Source organism: Macaca nemestrina, chromosome 2, assembly GCF_043159975.1.
Source record: "Macaca nemestrina isolate mMacNem1 chromosome 2, mMacNem.hap1, whole genome shotgun sequence".
In the NCBI taxonomy this organism is placed as follows: domain Eukaryota; kingdom Metazoa; phylum Chordata; class Mammalia; order Primates; family Cercopithecidae; genus Macaca; species Macaca nemestrina.
The window spans coordinates 93,552,698-93,576,128 of NC_092126.1; the positions used below are offsets into that span (position 1 = coordinate 93,552,698).

General features: G+C 36.8%; 2 protein-coding genes and 1 long non-coding RNA gene across 10 annotated transcripts in view; 1 reads left to right on the top strand and 2 right to left on the bottom strand.

Annotated features, from left to right (window-relative positions):
* LOC105480079 (uncharacterized) overlaps positions 1 to 6,565 on the bottom strand; it is a 363,272-nt gene extending 356,707 nt beyond the window's left edge. For 4 of the 5 annotated variants that reach the window (XR_011619923.1, XR_011619920.1, XR_986271.3 and 1 more), the window contains exon 1: positions 6,145 to 6,565. This is a non-coding gene — a long non-coding RNA (uncharacterized lncRNA). The remainder of the gene's footprint in view (positions 1 to 6,144) is intronic. The other variant, XR_011619922.1, reaches the window with a different exon arrangement.
* LOC105480078 (tetratricopeptide repeat domain 14) lies at positions 6,565 to 22,404 on the top strand. Of its 4 annotated transcripts, XM_011738519.2 has the most exons (13): positions 6,565 to 6,930; positions 7,400 to 7,524; positions 7,635 to 7,834; positions 9,009 to 9,093; positions 9,260 to 9,389; positions 9,715 to 9,870; positions 10,614 to 10,685; positions 11,100 to 11,219; positions 11,328 to 11,450; positions 12,501 to 12,618; positions 13,556 to 13,665; positions 14,477 to 14,853; positions 22,171 to 22,404. In XM_011738519.2, exons 1-13 carry the CDS (start codon positions 6,770 to 6,772, stop codon positions 22,356 to 22,358), a joined length of 1,965 nt encoding a protein of 654 aa, XP_011736821.2. In that variant the 5' UTR covers positions 6,565 to 6,769; the 3' UTR covers positions 22,359 to 22,404. The 4 variants fall into 4 exon arrangements, 3 of the variants coding, with proteins under 3 accessions (XP_011736821.2, XP_024648083.2, XP_011736820.2); XM_011738518.2 differs by lacking the exon at positions 22,171 to 22,404 and having other exon boundaries at positions 6,595 to 6,930; positions 14,477 to 15,810; XM_024792315.2 differs by lacking the exons at positions 13,556 to 13,665; positions 22,171 to 22,404 and having other exon boundaries at positions 6,594 to 6,930; positions 14,477 to 14,573.
* The window catches only part of LOC105480077 (coiled-coil domain 39 molecular ruler complex subunit), a 66,249-nt gene continuing 60,417 nt past the window's right edge, over positions 17,600 to 23,431 (bottom strand). The window contains exons 17-20 of the mRNA XM_011738515.2: positions 21,593 to 21,733; positions 21,283 to 21,462; positions 21,043 to 21,128; positions 17,600 to 19,847 (exon numbers count right to left, since the gene is read on the bottom strand). Of these exons, the coding sequence (XP_011736817.2) occupies positions 19,691 to 19,847; positions 21,043 to 21,128; positions 21,283 to 21,462; positions 21,593 to 21,733 (564 nt within the window). The 3' untranslated portion in view covers positions 17,600 to 19,690. The remainder of the gene's footprint in view (positions 19,848 to 21,042; positions 21,129 to 21,282; positions 21,463 to 21,592; positions 21,734 to 23,431) is intronic.

The window sequence follows — 23,431 nt, forward strand, 5'->3', positions numbered from 1 at the left end:
CTCAGGCCCTGAATTTTTTTTTTTTTTTTTTTTTTTTTTTTTTTTTTTTTTTTTGAGACACTCTCACTCTGTCACCCAGGCTGGGAAAGGTTCAGTGCAGCCTCAACTTCCCAGGCTCAGATGATCCTCCCACCTCAGCCTCCTGGGTAGCTGGAACTACAGGCATGTGACACCGCACCTGGCTAATTTTTGTATTTTTGGTGGAGGCAGGGTTTTGCCATGTTGCCAAGGCTGGTCTCAAACTCCTGGGTTCAAGCAATCTGCCCTCCTGGCCCTCCCGAAGTGCTGGGATTACAGGATGAGCCACTGATCCTAGCCCCTCAATGGATATGCTGATGACCAACTACACTGCAGAGGACAATCTACATTACTGAGTCCACCAATTCAAATGCTAATGTCATCTAAAAACACTGTCACAGACACACCCAAAAACAGTCTTTAACCAACTATCTGGACATCCCCTGATTCCGTGAAGATGACACATAAAATTAACTACAGGTTGAGCATCCCTACTCCAAAAATCCAAAATCCAAAATGCTCCAAAGTTGGAAACTTTTTGAGCACTCACATGATGCCACAAGCGGAAAATTCCACACCTGACCTTATGTGGTAGATCCCAGTCAAAATGTAGGAACACGACACCATGTTTACTCAGCGTCCCAAGGGGAAAATAAAATTACCTTCAAGTTATGGGTATAAGGTGCATATAAAACATAAACGAATTTTTTGTCTAGACTTGAGTCCCCAAGGTATCTCATTATATATATGCAATTATTCTAAAATCTCAAATTCAAAACACTCTGGTCCCAACCAGTTCAGATAAGGGATACCTGACCTATGTCATAATTTTTTTTAATAAAATAAGTTCCATACAATATTTTAAAGCTACATCCTTAAAGAGCATGGTTTCACTGACCTTCTAAATGGCATGGTATGGTAGAAAGAGTACTAGAAACACAGCTAGACAACATGTATTCTTTTTTTTTTTTTTGAGACGGAGTCTCGCTCTGTCGCCCAGGCTGGAGTGCAGTGGCCGGATCTCAGCTCATTGCAAGCTCCGCCTCCCGGGTTCACGCCATTCTCCTGCCTCAGCCTCCCGAGTAGCTGGGACTACAGGCGCCCGCCACCTCGCCCGGCTAGTTTTTTGTATTTCTTAATAGAGACGGGGTTTCACCGTGTTAGCCAGGATGGTTTCGATCTCCTGACCTCGTGATCCGCCCGTCTCGGCCTCCCAAAGTGCTGGGATTACAGGCTTGAGCCACCGCGCCCGGCCCGACAACATGTATTCTAAAGTTAGTTTTTGAAAAATGAAAGCATTTATTAACCTCTCCATATTTGTTTCTTCATTTTTAAAATGGCAGAGTAGAAAAAGCAAAGGCTACTAGTTGGTCGTTTCTTAGTGTATTAGTCAACATCCTTGGTTCCAAACTACAAATTTCCTCATCTTGCTTAAGCAACAAAAAGGGACTATTTTCAGGAAAATAAAGAGAGTAATTGGAGAAGAACAAAGTTGGAGAACTGGCACCACTTGACTTCAAGACTTACTATAAAGCTATAGTACTTAAGACAGTATGGTATTGGCAAAAGAATAGATAAATAGATCAATGGAACGGAATAAAGAGCCCAGAAATAGACCTACATAATACATAAGTACCGTCAACTGATCTTTAACAAAAGTAAAAAGGCACTACAATGGAGAAAAGAGATACTCTTTTCAGCCAGTAGTGCTGGAACAACTGGACATCCATATGCAAAAAATGAATCTATAAACAGGTCTTACATCCTTCACAAAATTAAATCAAAATGGATTATAGATCTAAATGTAAAATGCAAAACTGTAAAACTCTTAGAAGATAACATAGAAGAAAATCTAGATGACTTTGGATTTGGTGATGACTTTTTAGATACAATACCAAAGTCATGATCCATAAAAGAAAAAAAAAAACTGATAAGCTGGATTTCACTAAAATTAAAACTTTCTACTCTGCAAAAGATACCACTGGGAGAATATAAAGACAATTCACAGGCCAAGAGAAAATATTTTCAAATATATATATATATACACACACACAAAAAAAAAAAATCTCTTCAAACTCAACAATAAGAAAACATACAACCCAATTAAAAAATGGGCCAAAGACCTTAACAGACACCACACCAAAGAAGATATACAGATGGCAAATAAGCATATAAAAAGATGTTCCACATCATATATCATCAGGGGAATGCAAATGGAAATAACAATGAGATACCACTACACATCTATTAGAATGGCCAAATTTCAGCATCCTGACATCAAACACCAGTGATGATGTGGAGCAACAGGAACTCTTATTAATTGCTGATGGGAATATAAAACGGTACAGCCACTTTGGAAGACAGTTTGGTGCTTTATCACAAAATTGAACATACTCTTACCACACAACCCAGAAACTGTACTCCTTACTATTTATGCAAAAGAGTTGAAAACTTATGTTCACCAACAACATGCACATGTATGTTTATAGCAGCTTTGTTCATAATTGCCAAAACTTGGAAGAAACCAGTATGTCCTTCAATAGGACAATGGATAAATTGTTTTATAAATCCAGCAAATTGAATACTATTCAGCACTAAAGATAAATGAGCTATCAAGCCATGAAAAGACATGGAGGAAACTGAAATGCATATTACCAAGAAACCAGTCTGAAAAGGCTATATACTATATGATCTCAAACATATAACATTCTGGAAAAGGCAAAAATACGGACACAGTAAAAAAAAATCAGTGGTTGTCAGGGGTTCCAAGAAGAAAAAGAAAAACAGAGCACAGGGGATTTTTAGGGTGGCGAAACCACTTTATAATACATCATAATAGTATATATGTCATTACACATTTGCCCAAATCTACAGAATGTATGACATCAAGAATGAAACCTAAGATAAACTATGGACTTTGGATGATAAAGAGGTGTCAGTGTAGGTTCATCAGTTTAACAAATGTACCACTCAGGTGGGGGATGTTGATAATGAGGGAGGCTATGCATGTGTGGGGGCAGGGGATACATGGGAAACTTTTTACTTTCTCCTCACTTTTGCTTTTAACCCAAAATTGCTCTAAAAAATAAAGTCCATTTTTTTCTAAAAAGAAGACAGCCTTTAAAAGATACTGAAAAATTAAAGTTAGAAGTATCGTAATAGACTTCTAGGACCTTATTTGGTACCCACCATCCCCGACAGACACACACTCCAACCTTAACCACAGCTAAAGGTGAGGCCTTGTTGAAACTGTTGGCATCAGGATCAAGAACCAGAAACAATCTATCTACAAATATTTCTCATAAAGTCATGGATTATTTGTATACCCTTAACAATTGGTTATAAAAGTTTCTGAGATGTAAAAAAAAAAAAAAAAAAAAAAAAAGACTTTATCTTTTGCAGATGATGTCACTAGCTGCACAAGTTATTTGTGGAAACTTGGAAGATCCAAGAAAAGCTAAAATGAGATATGCTGCTTCTCCCACTTCTTTATGTGGCTACCTTGCTTCCCCTAAGTTTCTGTGTTCTTTGCTAAAGAAATCAGGAATTTACTCTGTGTGTGGGGGTGTATGTGTGTGTGTTGTACGCACAGAGAGGCACCAGGGGTTTCTTCCCACCAATCTATAGCCTACCTGAAATGACACACTTACATAACCAAATGTCTATAATTAAAATATCCCTACCTACCTCCATTTCACACTTGCTGTCTCCAGAATGCATCTTGCTTCTTCACACCTCTACTTCTTTAATTATATTGCCCTCTGTGCCTGGACTGCACATAGTTGCCTCCCCCTCTCTCCTCTTACCCCCAGCAACTCCCACTACCTCATTTCACAGAAAAGAGGGATCTATGCAGACACCCTAGTAGGCGTCCACAATAGCACTTACCACTGTGCCATTATGTGTTTCTTCTTATGTCTAATCCTGTGTTGGACTGTGAACCACTCAAGAACCAGAATTGTTTTCTTCACCTTTATATCTCTGGGTCTAGAGTGTTTATTAAAGAATGTACCTATGTGTTTATTTAGAAATGGAATTTAACACTTACAATAAAAATAGGCAAAGGAACCAGACATCAAAGATCTGACTGCTTTAAATGTCCTGTCTTCTTCCCCCAACCCCATCCCACACTTTCCCCTGTCCCTCTCCTCAACATATTCATTTAGTTATTCATATTGCTTAATCTAGAAACATTTCTCGAAAAAGATATTTTTTAAGGTAAAGCAAGAAGTAAAAAAGAAAAACAGTATTTTCTTCCTCACCCACTTGAGAAGGCCCATATGTGGGACTGGTTTTTCTAAAATGAGAAGCAAAGCCAGTCCCATTTCCTTTCCTCACCCCCTCCAGTCCTATGTCAAAGATCCAGTGCTCTGTCCCCTTCTAAGTCAAAGGGGTGTCTGTCTCAAAAGAAAATTCAAATACACCTGTAACTGTAAAAGGCTTTATCCTCTGCGATGGGAGTGATATTCCGGAAGTAAAGAATAAGACTGCCTTTGGCACCCAACTAATGGGGCTACTTTCACATAAGGAACTAACCAAAGACAGAAAATCCCACCCTGAGTTTTGAGTACATTTGCTTAAAGTTCGTTTCTTCTGTCACTACTATACGAAAAATATCACTCCAGATAAATGCTGCGTACCCCCTAAAAGGAGCTGCTTTCTATGTTCATGGCCATTTTAGGTGCTAAAGATATGAGGTGGGGGAGGGTTATCCTAGTGTTGGAATTAGGAAGAAGTATAGACAGATCCCATAGTGATAAAACCATGTGCTACTAAAGAATGGCCTCAGAAGGTGACATTCCCAGGCTAAGTAACACTGTTTGGCATCTGGTTCTCAGACACTGGTTTCTTAGTCCCTCCAAAAAATGAGGTCCTCGATCACAGATTGACTCTAACACAAATCACGTATTTACCAAGCTGTCTATAATCATTTTTAGTGGTCAGCTTTCCTTTTCAGTGACAGCACTCTTTCCTAAAAACAACCATTCTCTAGAGTTATGGCTTAAAACCAGTCTGTACCATTTATTAAAGTTGATATGCCTATAGAAGCTTGAAATTTATTTATTTATTTATTTATTTTGAGATGGAGTCTCCCTCCGGCACCCAGGCTGGACTGCAGTGGTACGATCTCTGTTCATTACAACCTCTGACCGCCGGGTTCAAGCGATTCTCGTGCCTCCGCCTCCCGAGTAGCTGGGACTACAAGCATGAGCCAGCACACCCGGCTAATTGTTGTATTTTTAGTAGAGATGGGGTTTCGCCAGGGTGGCCAGGTTGGTCTCTGAACTCCTGACCTCAAGTGATCTGCCCTCGGCCTCCCAAAGTGCTGGGATTACAGGTGTGAGCCACCGCGCCCAGCCCAAATTTATCTTTTACAGTTGCATTCTTGTTTGTTGCATTTTCTCAAATTTCAATAAACTGTTTACCTATTTGCCTAGGTTTTCCACAAAACAGTGTGTCACTATCGATTATGTTCTGGACTAGATTTCCTATACAAAAGTGGTAACACAGTGAAGGGCAAGTTGATTTCCTCAAAGACACATGGTGGGAAGCGAGGAGACTAACTGCCACCGTTTGTTTCTGCTCAAGAGGACTATACTGAACTATTTGCACTGCACATATTTAAATGGTACAAATTTTTTACTGGAATAAAATGAAGCTACATGATCTCAAAATTAGGGTTGAGGCCTTCTATATGATAAAGTACTCAATCCAGCAACTCTGCCTGAGAAGATCAATTAATACTTCATTTGGAACCCTAACTCTAGCCTCTTACTATCTGTGTGACATTGAGCAATTTACTGAGACTCTCTGAGCATGTTTCCTCGTCTTCTAAAATGAAAAAGTACAATAGCTATCGTAGTGGTTGGGTTCTCAAGTCAATAAGTAAGGGGATGGAGGACCTAAGTTGAAATTCCCTTTGAAAATCACTTCAATTGTCCATAAGTACAGTATATTGACTTTTGCGTACACATCACTATACAGTAGGTCCTACAGACACTAAATTTTGAGCAACCATTGAGATAAACTAAATAAGAAATGAATGTATACATTACAGTTACTGTAACACTTGAATGGCATATGCACATATCGAGACATTAAAGCCATCCTGGTTTTAGAACTCACAATCACTAACAGTACATGGGGTATGGATGGAGAATACCACTCCAGGTGCTTAACAAATGTCCGTGTCCTTCCTTCCTTCTGCACGTTAAAAGACCTGGAAACGTTCCCGGAGCAGCCGGCTGAATGCGGTTACGTCAGAGACATAGGTATTGATTTACGCAGAGTACTTCGAGGGAAGAAGCTTGTGCGACTCGTTTGGGGTTCTTACCCTGGCATTGGCACTTAGAAGCACCTTGATGAATACGAAAAGGAATTATTGTTTACCCTAGGTTAGCGCTCGAGCTATTTCGACGCAATAGCGACTCCACGTACATTTGAAAAATCAAACTTCTCACATACATCACTTCCTGGAAGCCCTATTCAGACTTTAGCCCAAGCAATGCTGAGCCCAATCCTTCGGCCTTCCGTAGTCTCGCTCGGTTTCGCGAGACCGAGGCTGAGCTCCGCGCCGCCGCCGTGGGGGGGGGGCCACAGAACACTTCCGGGTGTAACTGGTTGTGCTCTCTGTGTACTTCCGGCAGCCTCTAGACGGTTTCTTCTGCTTCCCGTACCACCCGGCTCAAGTAGCGGACACGGAACCGGGAACCATCAGCCTGTCAGCCTCCCGGCCCTGCAGTCTCTAGCCATGGACCGGGACCTTCTGCGGCAGTCGCTAAATTGCCATGGGTCTTCTTTGCTCTCTCTACTCCGGAGCGAACAGCAGGATAATCCACACTTCCGGAGCCTCCTGGGGTCGGCCGCCGAGCCAACCCGGGGTCCGCCGCCCCAGCAACCGTTGCAGGGCAGGTAATGCAACGTTGGTGCCACTGCGTCACGGGAGAGGGGACGCAGCTCTGGAAGCCACTACCGCAGCCCCGAGTCTGCGTCTAGAGGAAGTGGAGGCGCGGCCATGAGCACAGGAGGATCGCGCGCTGGTGCCTTGGGCTGGGTGGAGGGAGGGCGCTCTTGAGGTGTGCAATGCGGTTTGCGGGGTGAACTTTTTCTATGGCACTGCTTGCTAGAGGCGCAGATTCCTTAGCTAAAATCCCTTGAGCTTTCGTATCTGGGTTGGAGGCGTCATTTTTTAAGTTTCCCCGTTCTCCACCTCCAGGTTGGTTAATGAGGGAATGCCTAGTTAAAACTTTTTCTCTGAGATTGTATGATCTGGAACTTGGGATGGAGAGGAATGGCCGATGAAAGCCGTAAGCAGAAGGTTAGAGTTTGTAAAAAGGCTTTGCAGATAAACCAATTTTCGTATTTTTTTTTTCTTTTTAAGAAAAGAGAAGAGAGTTGACAACATCGAGATACAGAAATTCATCTCCAAAAAAGCAGATCTGCTTTTTGCACTTTCCTGGAAATCAGATGCACCTGCAACTTCTGAAATTAATGAAGATAGTGAAGGTGAGTTTAGCCTTAAAACCTTTAAGATTGCCGTTCTGTTTAACAGTACTTCAGGTGAAACGGAACTCAAAACTATCGTTAGTGATTTTGTTAATTTTTTTTTTTTTTAGATCATTATGCAGTCATGCCACCTTTAGAGCAATTCATGGAGATACCTAGTATGGATCGAAGAGAGCTGTTTTTCCGAGATATTGAGCGTGGTGATATAGTGATTGGAAGAATTAGTTCTGTTCGGGAATTCGGTTTTTTCATGGTGTTGATCTGTTTAGGAAGTGGTATCATGAGAGATATAGCCCACTTAGAAATCACAGTAAGTTATTTTTGTTATTTGGATTGCTTCTGTTTTTGTTAATTCACCTCAATGCAAGAATTATATCTTTGCATGCAGTTGTGCTCAAGTATACCTGCCAAGATACTTTTGGAAATTAAATGTTAATTGGAGAAAAATCGTTAACAAAAATTAGTGAAAGTTACCCAGTTTGTCCCTCCAATTCTGGTTTTGGGGATTTTTTAGATTTAAACTCTGGTTGGCAGGCACAGTGTCCTTTTTTAAGTGCTCAAAGAGGTATCAGTGGACATAGTGAGGTTGATTGGTATTCAGACTTATTTCTTGTAGTTGAACATATGTATTCTTAATTAATATTTGGCATTGTATATTTTCATGTGGATAATTTAGAAATTTTTGTCATTTGTATGTTTACAATAATACTTTGCCCAAGATGGATAGTCCTGAATTTGAACTAATGTGTCATGATAAAAGATTGGGTATTTGCCATCTATCCAGGCGGATAAAAAGGAAGAAAAGCAGAAGGTATTACAGACTGGATAACAGACAAAAACTTTGGAGAATTCACATTTCATTTTCACTGGAATCCTTATACCTTTTAGACAAATTTTAGTTTGCTTTTGATGCGTGTAGTATACTGTTATAAGCCATCATATTTGGTTCCTAAACTAATGGAAAGTTTCATGAGATTTTAGTTTTTTAACCGAACCAGCAAACATATTTTACTGTGTTTGGACACAAAAATTACTTTTAACTAAATCGTTATTTAAATTTTTACGGCCGGGCGCGGTGGCTCAAGCCTGTAATCCCAGCACTTTGGGAGGCCGAGACGGGCGGATCATGAGGTCAGGAGATCGAAACCATCCTGGCTAACATGGTGAAACCCCGTCTCTATTAAGAAATACAAAAAACTAGCCGGGCGAGGTGGCGGGCGCCTGTAGTCCCAGCTACTGGGGAGGCTGAGGCCGGAGAATGGCGTGAACCTGGGAGGCGGAGCTTGCAGTGAGCTGAGATCCGGCCACTGCACTCCAGCCTGGGCGACAGAGCGAGACTCCGTCTCAAAAAAAAAAAAAAATTAAATTTTTACTTTAGGTTGTTCATCTACTAGCTGTTTCATACCAAATAGCGAAGATAAAAGAAGACACTGTTCTTACCAAAGCTTGAAATGTCTAGTGTTTTAAAATACTTCTCATTACAGGCTCTTTGTCCCTTAAGAGATGTGCCGTCTCACAGTAACCATGGGGATCCTTTATCATATTACCAAACTGGTGACATCATCCGAGGTGATTAGTTTCATCATACTAATAAAAAAATAATGATTGTTGAATTTTTGTTTTTATTAATTTTAAAAAATACAGTCTAAGTGGGTAGTGTTTGGGAAAGTTTATATTTTTTATGTTAGTTTACGTTTTCTTACTAATCAGCTTAGTTCTCTTTTTTTTTCTTAAGCTGGAATCAAGGATATTGACAGATACCATGAAAAGCTGGCAGTATCTCTGTATAGCTCTTCTCTTCCACCACACCTATCTGGTATTAAATTAGGTGTAATTAGCTCTGAAGAGCTTCCTTTGTACTACAGGTAATTTATATTATTTCAACAACAGTTCATTACGAAAGTCTCTTGCATTGAGGAATACCAAATTTTGTGAAACTTTTGACAACAAAGGGGAATTTTAATTTCTCTTATTGCAAAATGTGTTCATGTTATTTTTATAACAGTTAAACTGCTTCAGACTTGGGAAAAGGTAACCATATCATAATATTGCCACACCATCTTATGCAAAAAATGGTATTAGTATTTAAACCTCAAATGATACTGTTTCTTTATTCTTTACTATTTGTCTGAAATGGAGTGTCAGATTAGTCATTTTACAATTTTTGTGTTTGTATTTTCTTTTTTTAAGGAGAAGTGTTGAACTAAATAGCAATTCTTTGGAGTCCTATGAAAATATCATGCAGAGTTCCTTAGGATTTGTTAATCCAGGAGTAGTTGAATTCCTTCTAGAAAAACTAGGAATAGATGAATCTAATCCACCATCTTTAATGAGAGGCCTACAAAGGTATAGTAAATCAGTATTATTCTCTTAGGTGGTGAGGGGAGTGGTGGTAAGCTCAGAAGCTGCATAGCTGAAGGACATATTTGACCGTCCTAAGCCACCTAGTAGCAGGCATATGCCAAAGGTTGAATGAACCAGGTGATCCCATCTTCTGGACTGGACTGTCTTATCAGTGATTAAGATGTATACCATGTAAACAAGCAGAGAAGGATGCAGAAACTTTTTATAAGAATTTTGTGTGTATGCTAAAGAAAAATACTGGTTTTTTTTGTTTTGTGAGACAGAGTCTCGCTCTGTCACCCAAGCTGGAGTGCAGTGGTGCAATCTTGGCTCACTGCAAGCTCTGCCTCCCGGGTTCACGCCATTCTCCTGCCTCAGCCTCCTGAGTAGCTGGGACTACAGGTGCCCGCCACCATGCCTGGCTAATTTTTTTTTTAATTTTTAGTAGAGACAGGGTTTCACCGTGTTAGCCAGGATGGTCTCAATCTCCTGACCTCATGATCTGCCCGCCTCGGCCTCCCAGAGTGCTGGGATTACAGGCATGAGCCACTGCACCCAGCCAAGAAAAATACTGTTTAACAATAATAATCATTTCGAAAGTTCAAAGATTTTGGTATGTAAATAGAATGCAAATTTCTTGCTTGGGATTCATACTTTCAGTGTTGAGTGCCTGTCAAGCAGAATTAAGTATAGTTACTTAAAAAATATTTGTGGTTTAACGTTTTAATTTTTATTTTCTTTAATAGCAAAAATTTCTCTGAAGATGATTTTGCTTCTGCATTGAGAAAAAAACAATCTGCGTCTTGGGCTTTAAAATGGTATGAAGACTATCTTTCAACAGTTGCATTATATCTAGTCTAAAAGCATGCTTATGTCATCAATAAGACAAATTTGAGATGAATTAAAGTGATGCCTTTTTGACATGAGCTTTTCTTTTATAGATGTAAGTAGTCTTACATTTTACACTTAACAGGTTTTACACTTAACAGATAAGTTTTATTCAGCATTTCTGTTTTCTCAAAAGGAATTAGTATATTGATATCTGGGTTTCACCAATATTTATTGTGAAAATGTCCAAAGGCAGAAGAATGCTTCTTAGGTATATTGTGAGTATTCTGAAAAATAAGTATTTGCCAAGTTTGATGACATTTGCTTTTAAAACTTAGTCACGCTAACATTTTATTTAGATAGTGTTTGAAGTGTTTGTGATGCTTTACAAATGTCTGTCTTAGTGTGAAGATTGGAGTTGATTATTTTAAAGTTGGACGCCATGTGGATGCTATGAATGAATACAATAAAGCTTTGGAAATAGACAAACAAAACGTGGAAGCTTTGGTAGCTCGTGGAGCACTGTAAGTGAATCATACTTGGATTTTAAGGAATGTTTACCAGGTAAATGCAAACAAGATTTATGAAGAGCTTGTGAGATACAGCCCTCTAATTTTGTTTCATGTCTCTAGATATGCGACAAAAGGAAGTTTGAACAAAGCAATAGAAGATTTTGAGCTTGCATTAGAAAACTGTCCAACTCACAGAAATGCAAGAAAATACCTCTGCCAGACACTTGTAGAGAGAGGAGGACAGTAAGTGTCAGATTTTGTTTAATAGTAGAGGTCTTATGTTCAAACAACTACTAAAAAAATTTTGAACTTAACATAAGGAAATAGTTTCTTAAGCACTTAATTTAGAACACTATTGGTTTCAATAAATAAATAGAAAAGTACAAGAGATTAGGCAAATACTCCTTCCCTGGATAATATACTCAGATTTTTTGGTTTAATGGCTGTACTATTTGTATAGTCATTCCTGTTTGTGATCACAAATTCCAAGTTAGTTAAATTTTGCAATATTCGTTGATAATTCATAGGAACTTCTATTTAATGATTGGAGCAACTTTTTACATTCTTACTAGGTAGATAACTAGTACCTATTTGTATGTGGTTGTCTTATAGCCTTGTATTGGTGTCTTTTAGCTGAGTGAATAGCAATACCTTGCAGTTACTTAAGCCAGAGATATTGCTCATCTTTGACTTGTCCTTTGTTTCCCATATCCAGTCTACTGACACAAAAGTGATCCCCTTGTATTTGTTTTACAGTAATTTCTTTTTCCTTCTAAGAACCAAAAGCACTTTGCAACGTCCTTTGACTGCTCTGTGTCTAAACTTTCTCATTCTGGTGTTTCACAACCTACACTTGTGAGCTTCATTTAATGATTATGCTATTTACAGGCTCGTTGTGATATATGTGTATGTTGGTATTTCCAAAGATTTCCAAAATTTTCTATAGATAATTTTTCATAAACTGCTAGGGAAAAGGAGCCTGCTGCTATAATTACGTGCTACAGTTCAAGATTATACTAAATTTGTGGACACCTATTTATCATGGGTTTTCATGTATTACTGCCAAAATGTGCCAATATTGGATATTAGTTACTAGTAATGGATTTCTGTTTATGTGGTCTTTGAAATAAATTACAGTAAAAAGCATATTATTTTGGTATTTTATTTTGGAAAATAATTTACTAAATGTGGCTTTTCCCTAGTAAGCTCTCTCTTATAAGCCTCTGACCTGTATGCATATTTGGATAGTTTTGTTGTTTTTACAAAAAAGCTAAATCTTTCTTTTAAATTTAGGTTAGAAGAAGAAGACAAGTTTTTAAATGCTGAAAGTTACTATAAGAAAGCTTTGGCTTTGGATGAGACTTTTAAAGATGCAGAGGATGCTTTGCAGAAACTTCATAAATATATGCAGGTGATTCCTTATTTCCTCTTAGAAATATTTAGTGATATTTGAAATAATGCCCAAACTTAATTTTCTTCTAAGGGAAACTTCTAGATTACTTAAGTAAGGCATTATGAAAAGTTTCTTTTTAGGTACGGTTCTTCCTAATTGGGTTTGACATTGCTTCGTAGTGCCTCTGTATTTGTCCGTAATTGAAAGTAAAAATAGCTATGAGAAAACTATTACCTAAATTTGGTATGTTGTTTTGAGAAATGTCTTTGTAGTGAGCTTACCTGGTGGTTTTTAAATTACCATTGTTGCTACTATAATTGAGTTAATTATAAAAACCTTTATGAGACATATTTTAAATTGTCTTTTCCTGTAATACTGATGATGATGTTTTCTCATGCATTTTCTTCTGAATTGGACCATTGCTGCTGTGTCTGTGACATCTGGTGCTGCTCATCCCCATCCACAAACTGGAAAATGATTTCCTATGTAATCATGCATCCAACTGGGCTGTGCTATTTTTTTAAATGGTTTGTATTTGAACATGGTGATTCCTCCTTCAATTCACCTTAATGGAATGTCTTTATTTGAATTTTATTTGTAAAATGTGTCCTGTTTAAATTTTTCAATTTTTAAAAATAATTTTTATGTACTTTTTTTTTTTTTTAACCTTTCTTGCACTCTGGGTCATGGGTACCACTGCAATGGCTTCCCCTTTTTTTATGGGATACCAACTGCAATATGGTCCTCAATGCTGTCCTGGCCATTTCAATGACTAATGCCAAACATCTGTATGACTAATTTTTTTATGTTAAAAAAATACTGTTTAATGCTGGCTCTATGGTGATTTGGTTTTACTAAATTGGGTTTCTGGCTGGGGGTGGTCTTTTGAATACTGGGTTTTATATATGCTGCTATTTTTAACGTGTGGTTTTTTTCGATATCTGGGTTCTAAAAGAAATCTTTGGAATTAAGAGAAAAACAAGCTGAAAAGGAAGAAAAGCAGAAAACAAAGAAAATAGAAACAAGTGCAGAAAAGTTGCGTAAGCTCTTAAAAGAAGAGAAGAGGTAAACTATAATATTCAGTATTTTTAAACTTAAGGCAACTACTGAATTGAACCCAAAGTGCCATACTGGAGGTAAAGTAAATAAAAATATAGAAGTATTTCAAGTGATAATCAATGACTGTTAAGAATCTTTAGCAAATATGTGTTCCATGTATTTTCCTATTAAAGAGATGAAGTGGAATTTGAGGCTAGAATTCTACCAAAAAAATGTATCTTAGAATTAAAATATAGAATAAGTTACTTTAATTATATTTTAGGAAGAAATATTTTAGAACTAGAGCAGTGGTTCTGAACTAGGGGGGGGAATTTATTCCCCCGGGGACATTTGACAAGATCTGGAGACGTTTTTGATTGCCATAACTGAGGGTGCTACTGCATCTAGTGTATAATGGTCAGGGATGCTATTAAACTTTCTGTAATGCACAAGTCAGCTCCCACCCCCACCCCCAACAAAGAATTATTTGGCTGAATATACCAGTAATCAGGTGAAGAAACCATGAACTAGAGGTAGCCAAATAAAAAACTTGAGTTCTCCTTTATGTGTTCAGTAGTCTTAAGTTTTTAAGGTAGTGTTGAAAAAGTCTGTCTTTCAGAAATGATGGATTTGCTTACAATGATACCTGTCTGCAAGCATTTTTCCCCCAAAAGTGCTTAATAGTAAAATCAGATCTTGTAATAGCCGAGATTATTGTATCATTTATCTGAACCACAGCTTTTATAAAATCTTGAAAGGAAACAAATCGGGCCCACATCTTTATGAATCATTTAGAAACATTTTTGTACATATATGACAGGTTAACTGTTTTTTTTAGGCTAAAGAAGAAAAGAAGAAAATCAACTTCTTCCTCTTCAAGTGTTTCTTCTGCTGATGAATCAGTGTCTTCATCATCATCCTCTTCCTCTTCTGGTCACAAAAGGCATAAGAAACATAAGAGGAACCGTTCAGAGTCGTCTCGCAGTTCCAGAAGGCATTCATCTAGGGCATCCTCAAGTCAGATAGATCAGAATAGGAAAGATGAGTGCTACCCAGTTCCAGCTAATACTTCAGCGTCTTTTCTTAACCATAAACAAGAAGTGGAGAAACTACTGGGGAAGCAGGATAGGTTACAGTATGAAAAGACACAGATAAAAGAGAAAGATAGATGCCCTCTCTCTTCATCTTCACTTGAAATACCGGATGATTTTGGAGGTAGGTCTGAAGATCCAGGAGATTTTTATAATAGCTATAGAACCCAAGCAGGTAGTAGCAAAACAGAAAAGCCATATAAATCAGAAAGACATTTTTCCAGTAGAAGAAATTCCTCAGATTCCTTCTGTAGGAATTCAGAGGACAAGATTTATGGTTATAGGAGATTTGAAAAGGATATAGAGGGAAGAAAAGAGCACTATAGAAGGTGGGAACCAGGTTCTGTGAGGCATTCTACCTCGCCAGCAAGCTCAGACTACTCATGGAAGTCAGTTGAGAAATACAAAAAATATACTCACTCTGGATCACGTGATTTCAGTAGACATGAGCAAAGATACCGATTAAATACAAATCAAGGAGAATATGAAAGAGAGGACAATTATGGGGAGGATATCAAAACAGAGGTTCCAGAAGAAGATGCACTAAGTAGCAAAGAACACTCAGAAAGCAGTGTTAAAAAAAATTTACCTCAGAATTTACTGAATATATTTAATCAGATAGCTGAATTTGAAAAAGAAAAAGGAAATAAGTCAAAAAATTAATACACCAAGGATATCAGCACCATTACACAAAATGCCATTAAGTTTTTGGGTGTTTTAGTCATAACAGTTCAGTGCAGAAATCTCTGCTCCTAAAATTATTTGTAGAGATTACAGGAAACAAATGCTTTTAAGCTTTTCTCAAATTTTGTTTCAGTTGTAGGTCCCTTGTCACAGCCTGGTTTTTAGAGTTTTTATGTATATGTTTATGTACAGTATATTACTCTGACAATTTGAATTTCTTCACTTAAAGATAATTCTCTGAAAGTACTGTTTCTTCATTCAATTACGGTATATGAGAATTCCTGGGTCCATCTTATCCTGCTGTTTGAGAGAAAAATTTGTGCTTTGAACACTTGGATCATTTTTATAAAAATTGATTTTTCTGTTAAATTAAAAATCGTCAGCTTTTGAAAGATTATATGTTCGAATGTTTCTTGAACACTTTTATATTTATCAGTTTAAATATTACATTTTTTGCCCAATTTTTTTTTTAATTTTTAAATGGTAGATTATGTCTTAATTTTCCTCTAAAGCCTGATTTGATTAAAAGTGGTTTGTGAACAGTCATTGGCTTCCCCCCAGCATAAGTGCCTTAGGAATAAGATCATAAAAGTTGAATAGAAGCCCATTTTGCTTATTTCTCCGTTATTATTTTTTACCTCATTGCTAGCATAGCCATAAAACGCTTTTTAACTTTAAATATTTGCAAGGCCCTTAAGGCCTGTATTCCACGCAAGGGTAAATCAGAAAAGAAAAAGAATCCTTTTAGCAAAAACATAGCAGTAGCAGACAAGCACATTGTAAATCTGGCTTTTTTGTAGTGAAAGAAAATTGGGAAACTGTCCTCGTATTGCAGATGTTCAGTCCAGAGGGCATTAGGCATGTTTTTAAATCTGACCTGCATTTCTCCTTACCGCCTCCTGTGCCTTGATGCTTCTCTGATGACCCCTTTCTCAGAGTCTGAATAAATAAATAGACAAACTAGAGCCTGGTTTTACTCAGAATAAATTCCAGCAGCTACAGCTGACGAACAAAGAGACTTGGATTATAAAGATCCTCCTGAAATTGTGAAAATAGGGTAGTATATTCTTCGGGAGATAGAGATAGGAATCATAAGTACTGGGTTTATGATGTCATTGGAGTCTTTGCAGTTTAAGATTCTCAAGGCTGTAAATTATAATGAGCTTTAGATACTGTCACAGTGACACTAGATAAGTGGATGGGTAGCTGGGTATCTGCAGAGGTCTAAGTGAGGGAGAATAATAGAGGAAGAAGAGACTTATTCCTTGTTCTGTCTTGCAGTTCTTGCCAACAGTAAAATGTCTAGGCCTTAAGTATGGAATGTGTATTATTTGTGTCTACCAAACTCCAGTGATGAGAGCCTAGTGAGAAATCTGAAATTTGTTTTGCAAATGGAACAGTGAAAAGAAACCCTGCTCAAGAGCAATAGATAATGGTGGTAGAAATCGGCTAGTCACTCAAAGCATTAGCCTTTGCACCAAGAAGAAGATTCTTTAAGAAATTCGTCTTAAATGAGTCCTTAATTCTATGTATTAATAGCTCCAGTATCATCTTTACATAGTGTCCTACATTGTGGTGTTTATAATGAGTGAAAACTACCTCTTGGCATAGCCTTTGACATTTTGGAATCCCTAGTACAGCCTAAAATTTTAAACACAACATTTAAAAACTTTTTTTTTCCTTAATTCATATAAATTTAAGGGATACAAGTACATTTTTGTTACATGGATATATCGTATAGTGGTGAAGTCTAGGTTTCTAGTGTAACCATCACCCAAATGATGTACATTGTAAACCCATTTCATAATTTCTCATCCCTCACCCCCTGCCAACCTACCAACATTGGTATAGGCACATTCATGATTCAGACCTCAAAAGTGCAAGCAAGAGGGGCTGAGTACAGTGACTCATGCCTGTAATCCCAGCACTTGAGGCTGAGGGAGGAGGACTGCTGGAGGCTAGAAGTTTGAGACTGGCCTGGGCAACGCAGCATGACTCCATCTCTACAAAAAATTTACAAATAAGTTGGGTGTGGTGGTGCATGCCTATAGTCCCAGCTATGCGGGAGGATCACTTGAGCCCAGGAGTTCAAGGCTGCAGTGAGCTCTGATTGTGCCACTGCACTCCAGCTTGGGTGACAGCCAGACTGGTTTCTTAAACACAACCAAAACAAAATGGGACTTAAGTAACCTACGAAGTTCTTGCACAGCAAAAGAACACAAGTGAACAGACAACCTGCAGAATGGGACAAAATATGCAAACTATGCATCAGGCAGGGGACTCATCCAGAATTTACAAGGAATTCAACAACCAAAAAACCCTATCCAAAAGTGAGCAGAAAACATGAATAGATATTTTTCAAAAGAAGACATAAAAATGGCCAAGAAGCATATAAAATAATGCTCAGCATCACTAATTAGAGAAATGCAAGTTAAAACCAAATGAGATATCTCGCATCAGTCTGAATGGCTATTACACCCCATTCAGTGTAAGAGAATAGTACCTTATCCTGTACGCTACCTGAATTTATTAGGTAGGTGCAAAAGTAATTGCAGTTTTTGCCATGTTAAGCAGAGTAGACAAACCAATTTCTAAGGAAGCTCATCACAGCAAAAATTACTGGGGATTTACATTGTAAAGAATCCCTAGCGACATCTTCAGTAATTTTTCTCAAGATCCTATCTTGGTCTCCATAAGCAAATGAAGCGTGACTTTTGGATATGAGGATAAGTGTCCAGATTTGGAGATAGGTTGATCCCCTGTTGCACCATTTATCATTAGTACACTGAAGTTAGAACTGTTATTTAAGGATTAAATGTAGATTTGTATGCTGGCCTAAGAACCAAACCATTCCACAAATACTGTGCTAAGCTCCAGGTGGCAACTCGGTAAGTAGAGGTTGTTAGTGCAATTTCTGTGTGTCAAGCCCTGTGCATTTTTTTAAATATCCAATTCAATAAACTTGTAGGTAACTTTCTGTGTCTATAGTACAAATGAGGAAAACAGGGAAGTAACTATCCAAGGTTACAGAGGCAGTAAGATACAACCTCTGCCTCCATAGAACAGTGTTTAATATTTCAAGTTTTAAGTAATTCCCAAACTAGCATAGGGCTGAGAATAAGAACTTTGATGAGCAAAGTGACTTTAATCAGTTTTTAGGTCTTATAAATCTCATGCATTAGAGCAGTAGTTTAGCCAGAAATTTTATTACCTAGTGTTTTTTTCTGCCCACCTTATTCTTTGGACTTTGCTATGCCTTTTCCTATTTCTAAAACAAAACAAAAAATAATCAGGAGAACTATTCACTACCACTACTGCTTTTCAGAAAGAAATACAAACAACAGTTCTAAAATAATGACAGTTGTAATGAGTATTTTTTCCCCAGGTTTGAAGGAGACAACATTTACATTCATGAATTCTAATACATTTATTTAAAATCCAGTTTTCTAATATTCCACACCATTCCAAGAGTACAAAGTGTTGGGCACATGTTATAATAAAGTATTAACTGGAAAAACTACTATATTTGGCAGTCTACCTCAAACTAAATGAAAACTCTATTGCAAATCATGTCCTATCTAGCTTTCATTAAATTGTTTATTAAGAAAATTTCAAAATTATATTCTTTATACTTGGTTGGCAAATCTTTAATGTGTATGATTTCTTTCAAGGTCAGAAGTGATTTTTATAAATTTAGGCTGCATTTTAAAATTGATATACAGCGTTTCTCTTATCAGTTGGTTTTTTTGGGGGGTTTTGGGGGGTTGATGCTATTTTTTGGTTAAAAATTACAGCAAAAGAAGAAACTGCCTTTAACAATTTTCCTCCCCCAAAAGTCTGAGAAATAGTTACTTTGAATAAAGAAAACCTAATTTTGGTGTCTTGTAGGGTAATTGAGATTTTCACATTGTAATAAGCTCATAATAGTACAGTAAATTTTTAGACATTTCTTCTTGAAAGATTGTTACATTAGAAATGAGTGTAGTTTCATGAAATAATGAAGCAAACTATTTTCTAACACTACGAACATCAAAATTACAGTGAAATACAGCATTTTTTCTATGCTTGTATAATATGTAGCCTTGTCAAGAATCTGCTATTAATGTTTTTCTTCAGTATGGAGAAAATGAGAACGTTCCTTTTTTTTTTTAAACAAGTTTTACATTTACCACTAAGTTTTTACACTTTCCACTAGATAAAATGTGTTGGGTCGTTTTGTATTTTAAAGTATACTTTTGTTTTTGTGTTTACAACTTTTTCAGAAGAGATTAAAATGTTTATTTGCTGCTCTTTTTGCTCTTACCATTACTAGAGCTACTTCTAGCACTAGTTGGCCTAGAAGGGCTGCCTATTAGTGAAGAGGAGGCCGGGAAGTTAAGCTCCAGTACTTTAATTGAAGACTGAGAAGTAGATGTACTTGTACTCCTAGATGATCTAGAAGAAAAACCAGAATTATAAATTTAATGCAAAGTTTGTATTTCAGTATAGATTCTATCATTATTGGCAAAATAATGATTCCATAAGTAAAGAGATCAAAAAAGTGCATATTAGTAGTGTTAATACGTTTTTAAATGACCATCAATAGATAAAAAGTTTAAAGAGGAAAAGAAAGATGAACATACATGAGTTTCAAACCAGTAGAAAAGTAGTTCAGTAAGTATGTTCCTACATGGTAAAAATGCTTTGAACTATAATCAGTTTTTTAGAGTTGGAATCATTAAGCATTGAAAGTTTCCAAGACAGAGGAAAGAGGGCCAAGAGGATTTGGTGCTGGCAAAAATTATAAAATGATACCTTTTGTAATTTAAGCTGAAGAGAAGAGTGAGAGGCATATTGATGAATAAAATGGTGGGGTCATTTGAAAAACAACTAGCTATATAATTCTGAAGTAAGTTTTAAATATGTATTTTATGAAAGTACAGGGATGTTCAATTACATAGAAACAGTTTTTTTACTTAAATGAAACACTGTTTTTTAGGGGCCTCTTCATGAAATTTTTACCTGGACTAAGGAATAGTAATTTAGTAAGTAGCTGCTGAATGCAGGAGATTGTGAATTCTAAAATCAGGATCATTATTAATAAACTTTTGTCAGCAAAGCACAAGAATGTTGCTTTAAGCATCTGGTGATAGAACTGTGGATAACAACTGCAGAAGAAAAAAAAAGTTTCCTTTTTAGCAAAATAAAGCTTCATAAAGTTAAATCCTGATTATGTAAAATACCACAATGTGGTTTTAATCACAAAAATCGTGTTTTATATGTCTTTACATCTAAGCTGCCCTTATATGTTTTTTAAAAATTTCCCCCAACTTGGGGTTCACCCCCAAATGCTAGATGTAGCCCCCAAATTTATTTCTGTTTTATCCTACTGAAATAACTGATAGTCACAGAGCACTTGGGCTATACTAGAAATAGTGACACCAGCAGAAGTCAGAAGGAAATTCTTGTTCTGTTGGCTGTTTCTGCATCTAATCTATCTGATGCTGACTAGTGAGATGTCTGAGGGTGAAAAGAGCACTGGCCTTGAGTCCATGGGCCTGTCCAACAGCTGCGGTAATGTAGAAGTGGCTGGGATCACTTAGTGTACAGCTGTGAGAGTTAAGCAGATATTTTTTAACCTTCCACTTACCTTGCTGATAGTAGTGAAGTATGTGAAGGAGATCTAGAACTCTGATGACTGCCTTTAATACTAGCCGTAGGTAGTTCTAACTCACTCTGGAGGAATATTCAATAGCAATCATTAGTACTACTTACTGTTTTTTAGAAGAGAAATATTTTTAATTAGCTTTCACTTCATGATGAATGTCATAAAAGTTTTTATTTTCATGAAGTGTTTAAGAAATATATTTAATAGAAGGTGCTGTATTACCTGTTGAAAGTATGTTTGAAGGATAATACGGATCTCAGCATTTTCTTCTATGATATCAACTAACATTTCATCAATAACCTTGTGAAACTGTTTGACCTCACGAAGTCTGATGTCTTGTTCTTCCAGTGTTTCATCTTTTGTGTCTTTCAAAAGACGGATTTCCTTTGTGAGTTTTGCACACTGTTGGTAAATAATAGTCAATTATTCTATAAACCTGTTTTCCAGAATTTAATATTTTTAATAGATGAAGGAGGATTTGGGACTTCAAAAATGTAAATATGAAAGGTCAGTTTTTAAAAGATGTCAATACCTGCTTGGTCACTCTTTCTAATTTTGGCTTCTGCTCCTCCGTTTCTTTACTTAGTTGAAATGAATAAGCCTGCTTCTCTGATAACTTTTCTTTGACATTATTTGCTAAATGTTCTATAACATTTAATGTATTTTCCATGCTCTGTAGAAAAAGTATTAACATGTATTTTTTAGAATCAGAAATTGACTTTTATATAACTTGTCATTTATCAAGTATTTGTTTAATTTTAATTCATTTATTTTTGTACATAATATACATTATTTCTGTTGGTGAGTAATAAGTACAGTGATGTATCTCTTAATGACATCTCGGTCAATGATGGACTGCATGTATGATGGTGGTCCCATAAGATTATAATGGAGCTGAAAAATTCCTGTTACCTAGCGACGTTGTAATGTTGTGGCACAATACATTACTCATGAGTTTGTGGTGATGCCTGGTGTAAACAAACCTGCATTGCCAGTCATATAAAAGTCTAGCACATACAATTATGTTCAGTGCATAATACTTGATAGTGATAATAAAACATATTACTGATTTATGTATTTACTATACAATATACTTTCATTATTTTACAGTGTACTCCTATTTATTTAAAAAATTAACTATAAAACAGCCTCAGGCAGGTCCTTCAGGAGGTATTCCAGAAGAGGGCATTGTTATCATAGATGACAGCTCCATTCATGTTACTGACCCTGAAGACCTTCAAGTGGGACAAGATATGGAGGTGGAAGACAGTAGTATTGATGATCCTGACCACGGGTAGGCTTAGGTTTATGTGTGTGTATGTGTCTTAGTTTTTAACAAAACAAGTTAAAAAGTAAAAAAAAAAAATAGAAAAATGCTTAGAGAATAAGGATATAAAGAAAGTTTTTGTGCAGTTGAACAATGTGTGCTTAAGCTAAGTGTTACCACAAAAGAGTCAAAAAGTTTTACAAAATTAAAAATGTTTAAAGTTAAAAAGCTCTAGTAAGCTAAGGTCAGTTTATTATTGGAGAACTAAAATTATTTTATGAATTTACTGTAGCCTAAGTGTATATGGTTTATCATGTCTACAGTAGTGTACAGCAATTAGGTCTTCACATTCTCTCACCACTCACTCACTGACTCACCCAGAGCAGCTCCCAGTCCTGCAAGCTCCATTTATGGTAAGTGCCCTGTACAGGTGTACTGTTTTTTAAATCCATTATACCATATTTTTATTGTACCTTTTCTCTGTTTAGATTTGTTTAGATACACAAGTACCATTGTGTTACAGTTGCCTGTAGTACTCAGTACAGTAACACACTTTACAAGCTTACAGCCTAGCAACAATAGGCTATACCATCTATGTTTGTGTAAGTACACTTTTAACGAAGTTCACACAGTGACAAAATCACCCAAGGATGCATTCATCAGAACGCATTCCCATTGCAGTGCATGACTGTATAATGGTTTTGTGGATTAAATTTTGTATGTAATTTAACTGGAAAGTATTTTTATAGTATTTTGGAAAAAATAAAACAATCACAACTGAAATCATGGAATTTGCAAAGATTCACAGTATCTCTTCTTCAGCTTTATTAGTAAAGTCAATGTTTAGCGCCTGCTTACAAGGCACATTCTTTTATCTTTCAGTGATTTGCTTTAGTAACTACTTTCTACTATATTATTATTTTTTCTTTCAAACTTTTTTGTTTTAAGGAGCAATCTTAATGTGATCCTTAAGAAATTAAAATTCATTAAAGGGTTAATGGGTAGATCATAATAACCATTATCTACCAACTAATAACAAGTAATTGTCAGGGCTTAGCACTGGGATTTTAACTAACTTACCTCAGACTTTGAGCACTTGTTTTT